At 34.4% G+C, this 7,500-nt stretch overlaps 1 protein-coding gene across 2 annotated transcripts in view; it reads right to left on the bottom strand.

Annotated features, from left to right (window-relative positions):
- The window catches only part of LOC137632812 (protein O-linked-mannose beta-1,2-N-acetylglucosaminyltransferase 1-like), a 41,989-nt gene that overhangs the window by 17,117 nt on the left and 17,372 nt on the right, over window positions 1–7,500 (bottom strand). For both annotated transcript variants that reach the window (XM_068364914.1, XM_068364913.1), the window contains exons 9-10: window positions 2,211–2,369; window positions 386–484 (exon numbers count right to left, since the gene is read on the bottom strand). In XM_068364914.1, coding sequence (XP_068221015.1) covers window positions 386–484; window positions 2,211–2,369 — 258 coding nt within the window. The remainder of the gene's footprint in view (window positions 1–385; window positions 485–2,210; window positions 2,370–7,500) is intronic.

Raw genomic sequence — 7,500 nt, 5'->3', positions numbered from 1 at the left:
ATCTTTGATATACATATATAGAAAAAGAGAAAATGTAAAATTTTAGGGGTAACTTAAGAGTATTTATGTAGCTATTTTTCTTTGGGGGGGGGGGGATATAATGATCAGAAATTTCTTGGTAACTTAAGTAAATTGATATAACTAAAAGTTTACTTGTAAAATATAGCTATGCTTTTGTGGATAACTAGAGCCTAAAATAAGAGATATTACTTGTAAATATACTTTTATCAAGGTAAGCTTGAAAAATCTGAAAACTCTCCTAATGTCTATGATCGACCGGAAGAAAAGTAACAAATTAACACATTTCGATTTATTTTGTAGTTTTAAATACAATAAATTTGGAAGAGAATTATTTATAGATATTTATAAAAAGAGTTCAACTTACGAGTAGAAGTCTGGAGAAATAATGAGGTCATCTTCGAGGACAATGAACTTATCAAAGGGAAGAGTGTTCATAGCAGAGTAAAGGGCAAATCTCATGTGCCTGTATGGAAAAAAATAACACATTAACAAAATTAAAAGCAAATAAATTTATCACGAGGAATATGGAATATTTAAGAAAACTAGCAATGAGATTAGCAAAAATTGAGATAAAAACACTGAAGATGTCAAACTAAAGATGACCAACACTAGGGCAAATTAAATCAAATAAACTCAAAATTAAAAAAAAAAAAGATAAAGAAAATTAACGCTGGTAACAAAAGACAATGACAACTATTTCCTCTTAAGTTATCAACTTTGTTATTTCTTTGCCGTTTACTCATTTCTTTAGCTGCCATGTTCATTCACTCACATACAACAGTGGAAGCACTCTGGAGCTTTCTACTTCTATTCCTCCTTGGTTTACCTGTTAAAGGTTAAAGGTGTCTGGTTTCAGTTCCAGTTTCATCAGAATAGAGGCTCACCAGAAAGTAAGCCGGGCAAGCCCTCAGAAGAATATTGGGAGTGAAATGACAGGACAGGATTAGAAATGAAACTATATGAGAAATTACTCGAGTGCCATATGTGGACGAGATCATGATGAGGGGCAGTTGGAGATGGTTTGGACTATCGAAGAGATTAGTTCACCAAACAATAAATTGGGATTCACAAGGCACTAGAAGAGTTGGAAGACCAAGGCCTACATTGGCGTGAAGTAGATGATGAGTGGAGAAGTGTTGATCTAAAAGCTCAAGATAGAGACGACTGACTTAATCTATCCCAACCACAGCAGTGGCATTCCCAGTAAACAGCTTAAACTCACGGTCCTAGGCTGGGATCAATCTCCTGCCATGCGAATGCTAGGCGAACACGTTACCACTGTATTAGCCAGGAGCCCCCTTTGATTATTAGACATCAATACACAATTGACAATCATTTACAGATATCAATGAAATATTAGAAAGGAAATTCCATAAAATTTTGGTGTAAGTAGGATGGCAAAGCAATGAATTGTACCATATAGCTAGAAGCTTTTGAAGAAGAATACTCACATTATGAAAAGAATAATTATTGCTTTGCTGATCAATGGGGAACTTTCATCGAGTGAGGTGTGACCTAAAGATTAATGTACAAGCTCTGTATTCTCAAAAATCCATACCTGGATTTTCAGTAGTGTATTTCAATTTTTTTTCAGGCAGCTCCAGTTAATTCATTTACATATATTGAGCTTCTGTAGGGCTATGATGTTCTAGTTCACTGTAGGACAAAGGCCTCAGCTATGTCATTCATGTCTGGGGTTTGCCCATTTCATCACCACGTTCGCCATTGCCGATTGGTAATGGCGGGAGACTTTAGTCTGATCGCTCACAGAAAACCAACCTGGTATGGGTGGCGATGACTGGTACAACTTTACTGACCATGGCGATACATAACTCTTCCATTATTATTATTATTATTATTATTATTATTATTATTATTATTATTATTATTATTATTATTATCTAGGCTACAACCCTAATTGGAAAAGCAAAATGCGATAAGCTCAAAGGTTCCAACAGGGAAAAATAGCCCATTGAGGAAAGGAAACAAGGAAATAAATAATCTATTATTATTATTATTATTATTATTATTATTATTATTATTATTATCTAAGCTACAGCCCTAATAGGAAAAGCAAGATGCTATAAACCCAAAAGCTCCAACAGGGAAAAATAGCCCAGCGATGAAAGGAAACAAGGAAATAAATAAAAAACTACAAGGGAAGTAATAAATCAGTTTAAAATTCTCACCTGGATATCCTAGCATTGAATGTTCCTTCAGGCTGGTGAACTTTGTACTTCAAAGGGAAGAGTTCAAGGAGCTTCACAGTCTCGAAGTTTTCCCCATCAACCGATACGAAGAGATGGTCGCAAGTAACACCCGGTTGCTCCAGTACTTGCTTCAGGAGCCTGTGTAGCCAAGAAAGATAGATTGGTGTTAGCTTTAGAAAGGTTTAGAAATAAGATAAACATTAAATGAAGTTTAGCTTTAGAAAGATTTAAAATTATGATAAACAATAAATGAAGTTTAGCTTTAGAAAGCTTTAAACCTACGATAAACAATAAATGCATGCTAGCTTTAGAAAGATTTAGAATTAAGATAAACAATAAATGAATGCTAGCTTTAGAAAGATTTAAACCTAAGATAAACAATAAATGAATTATTATTATTATTATTACTATTCAAGCTACAACCCTAATTGGAAAAGCAAGATGCTATAAGCCCAGGGACTCCAATAGGGAAAAATAGCCCAGTGAGGAAAGGAAATAAGGAAATAAATAAATGAAGAGAACAAATTAACAATAAATCATTCTAAAAAAGGTAATGTCAAAAGAGATATGTCATATATAAACTATTAACAACGTCAAAAACAAATATGTCATATATAAACTATAAAAAGACTCATGTCCGCCTGGTCAACAAAAAAGCATTTGCTCCAACTTTGAAATTTTGAAGTTCTACTGATTCAACAACCCGATTAGGAAGATCATTCCACAACTTGGTAACAGCTGGAATAAAACTTCTAGAGTACTGCGTAGTATTGAGTCTTATGATGGAGAAGGCCTGGCTATTAGAATTAACTGCCTGCCTAGTATTACGAACAGGATAGAATTGTCCAGGGAGATCTGAATGTAAAGGATGGTCAGAGTTATGAAAAATCTTATGCAACATGCATAATGAACTAATTGAACGACGGTGCCAGAGATTAATATCTAGATCAGGAATAAGGAATTTAATAGACCGTAAGTTTCTGTCCAACAAATTAAGATGAGAATCAGCAGCTGAAGACCAGACAGGAGAACAATACTCAAAACAAGGTAGAATAAAAGAATTAAAACACTTCTTCAGAATAGATTGATCACCGAATATCTTAAAAGACTTTCTCAATAAGCCAATTTTTTGTGCAATTGAAGAAGACACAGACCTTATATGTTTCTCAAAAGTAAATTTACTGTCGAGAATCACACCTAAAATTTTGAAAGAGTCATACATATTTAAAGAAACATTATCAATACTGAGATCCGGATGTTGAGGAGCCACCGTCCTTGACCTACTTACAATCATACTTTGAGTTTTGTTAGGATTCAACTTCATACCCCATAATTTGAACCATGCACTAATTTTAGCTAAATCTCTATTAAGGGATTCACCAACCCCAGATCTGCATTCAGGGGATGGAATTGATGCAAAGAGAGTAGCATCATCTGCATATGCAACAAGCTTATTTTCTAGGCCAAACCACGTCATGTGTATATAGTATGAAAAGTAATGGGCCAAGAACACTACCCTGTGGAACACCGGATATCACATTCCTATACTCACTATGGTGCCCATCAACAACAACTCTTTGAGATCTACTACTTAAAAAATCAATAATAATGCTAAGAAACGACCCACCCACTCCCAACTGTTTCAGTTTGAAAACAAGGGCCTCATGATTAACACGGTCAAAGGCAGCACTAAAATCAAGGCCAATCATACGAACTTCCCGACCACAATCAAGGGATTTCTGTACTGCATTGGAGATTGTAAGAAGGGCATCACATGCTCCAAGGCCTTTACGAAAACCAAATTGCAAACTAGGGAATAGATGATTACCTTCAGCAAACCTATCAAAACGTTTTGCCAGAAGACGTTCAAAAACTTTAGATAATATGGGAGTTATGGAAATTGGGCGGTAATCAGTGGGACTTGAGCTACCACAAACACATTTACATAGAGGAGTAACATTACCAATTCTCCAACAAGTGCTAAAAGCTCCTCTTCTTGCTAACTTGCGCAAAATAACAGATAACTTTGGAGCTAAGAAATCTGCTGTCTTTATAAAAAACAAAGGAAAAATACCATTTGGGTCTACACCTCCATAAGCATCAAGGTCCATCAACAGAGCTTTAATCTCACGAGATCGAAAAGCTAAACTAGTTAGTTTAGCCTCAGGAAAACAGGAATGAGGAAGTTCAAGTTTTTCATTACTCTGTTTACTGTCAAAAACATCAGCCAAAAGGGTTGCCTTTATCTTTGGACAGTGAGTGACTGAGCCATCTGGTTTAAGTAAAGGAGGAACTGTTGCATCTACACCAAAGAGTGCAGATTTAAGGGTAGACCACCATTTATGTTCCTGAGTTGTACCAGAGAGGGTTTCTTTTATGCTAGCTTAAGAAAGATTTAAAATTGAGATAAACAGTAAATGAATGCTAGCTTTAGAAAGATTTAAAATTAAGATAAACAATAAATGAATGCTAGCTTTAGAAAGATTTAAAATTGAGATAAACAATAAATGAAGTTTAGCTTTAGAAAGCTTTAAACCTAAGATAAACAATAAATGAAATTTAGCGTTAGAAAGATTTAAAATTAAGATAAACAATAAATGAAGTTTAGCTTTAGAAAGCTTTAAACCTAAGATAAACAATAAATGAAATTTAGCGTTAGAAAGATTTAAAATTAAGATAAACAATAAATGAAGTTTAGCTTTAGAAATCTTTAAACCTAAGATAAACAATAAATGAATGCTAGCTTTAGATGGCTTTAAAACTAAGATAAACAATAAATGAATGTTAGCTTTAGATAACTGTAAACTTAAGATAAACAATAAATGCGTGTTAGTTTCATAAATCCCTATAACAAGGGTACATAAAGTAGCGTTACCTTATGAGTCTTTAAAGACAAGATAAGAAAATGGTATCTGCTTTAGAAAACTTAACTTTATAAGTGGACATTGTTAGCTTTAGGCTTCAGGAGTCCTTAATCATAAAAAACAGAGTGGAATTAGCTTCAGAACCTTTAAAACCAAAATAAACAAAGTTGTGTTGATTCTAACAAACGAAAACAAAGGTAAATATACTGAAGTTGCGTTGGCTTCAGGAACATTTAATGTCAGAATAAACACATTGGCACTAACTTCAGGAGGAGCCTTTAAAACTAAGATAAACAGATCGGGACTAACTTCAGGAGGAGCCTTTAAAACCAAGATAAACAGATCGGGACTAACTTCAGGAGGAGCCTTTAAAACTAAGATAAACAGATCGGGACTAACTTCAGGAGCCTTTAAAACCAAGATAAACAGATCGGGACTAACTTCAGGAGGAGCCTTTAAAACCAAGATAAACAGATCGGGACTAACTTCAGGAGGAGCCTTTAAAACCAAGATAAACAGATCGGGACTAACTTCAGGAGGAGCCTTTAAAACCAAGATAAACAGATCGGGACTAACTTCAGGAGCCTTTAAAACCAAGATAAACAGATCGGGACTAACTTCAGGAGGAGCCTTTAAAACTAAGATAAACAGATCGGGACTAACTTCAGGAGCCTTTAAAACCAAGATAAACAGATCGGGACTAACTTCAGGAGGAGCCTTTAAAACCAAGATAAACAGATCGGGACTAACTTCAGGAGGAGCCTTTAAAACCAAGATAAACAGATCGGGACTAACTTCAGGAGGAGCCTTTAAAACTAAGATAAACAGATCGGGACTAACTTCAGGAGCCTTTAAAACCAAGATAAACAGATCGGGACTAACTTCAGGAGGAGCCTTTAAAACTAAGATAAACAGATCGGGACTAACTTCAAGAAGAGCCTTTAAAACCAAGATAAACAGATCGGGACTAACTTCAGGAGGAGCCTTTAAAACTAAGATAAACAGATCGGGACTAACTTCATGAGCCTTTAAAACCAAGATAAACAGATCGAGACTAACTTCAGGAGCCTCTATAACATAGATACAGCAGAATTGGCTTCAAGAAAATTTAAAGCAAGATAAACAGAATATCATTAGTTTTAGGAGCCTATAACAAAAAGTATCGTGTAAACAGTGATGAAAGCTTTATCAACCATTAAACCCCAAATGGGTAGGATAGTGTTAATTTCAGGAGCCTTTATTCCTATAAGATCTAGAGATAAAATTACCAAGTGAATAGTTTTCATAGTAATTCAGATTAAAAATAAAAAAATGTCATCAATGTTTCGAATAATTTATAACAAGAGTAAATATATAATTTTGAATTCTTCAGCATGTATCTTTTAACATATCATAACTGTAACATGCACCATAACTGTATTTATTAACTGAATTAAAACTGCAGTAAATCTAGAATTATGAATCACTGACCAAGATTTTTTAACATATTATAGGTGATAACTTTGAAAATATTCTTATTAAATTCTTACGAAAGAAAATCTATCCCTGGAATTGCATTTACCTGGCACACGTAAAGCTTCATTCCACAGCTTTCTGGTGTATGCACAACATTACATGTGATAGACATTGTTTCGTGGCCATATCGATCATGTGAATGACTAATTAAATATATTAATATTATTATGATTACCAAAATATTACACTGAGGCTAAAACCTATAAATCAATGAGGTTTCTTTTGCCCTTTTCACGATCTAAATTTTCATTATTCTATATAGGTCAGTACTCAAGATAGAAACGACTCTCAAGATAGAGACGACTGGTGAAATCTAACCGAGGCCCTTTGCTTTAATAGGCGTAGGAGGAGGTGATGATGATACAGGTCAGTGACACACCCGTTAAGTTAAGGAGACTCCATCTTTACTAAATTATTCACAGTATGCCTAGAAGAAGTTTTAAAGAATTTATATTGGGAAAATGTAGGAATTAACATTAATGGGGAACACCTTAACAATCTAGGATTTAGGAATGACAGTTTTAATTAGTGAATCATGAGAGGAATTGTAAAAGCTGATAGAAGACTTGAATGGAGAAAGCAGAAATGTAGGCCTGAAAATGAATGTGAGTAGTACTAAGATATTGTTCAATGAAAATGCAGAGACAACAAATAAAGGTTAGGGACGAACCTCGAGAGATTGTTAATGAATTTACGAGTTGGTTAGGTTAGGTAAGGTAAGTACCATCAAAAAGACAAATATTGAAGATGATAAAACTCACATTAGAAATGTTGAGTGACGTCATGGAAGAAAGGCAAATAAGTCATTCTTCACTTACCTTTAGATTAGAGATTAACACATAAGGATACAGAAGGGGAAGCAAGGATAGAATAATGAAGACGAAAGAAGA

Source organism: Palaemon carinicauda, chromosome 42 (assembly GCF_036898095.1).
Source record: "Palaemon carinicauda isolate YSFRI2023 chromosome 42, ASM3689809v2, whole genome shotgun sequence".
NCBI classification, from domain to species: Eukaryota; Metazoa; Arthropoda; class Malacostraca; order Decapoda; family Palaemonidae; genus Palaemon; species Palaemon carinicauda.
Note: the sequence above shows the minus strand (reverse complement) of the source record. Positions and strands in the feature narration are given on the sequence as shown.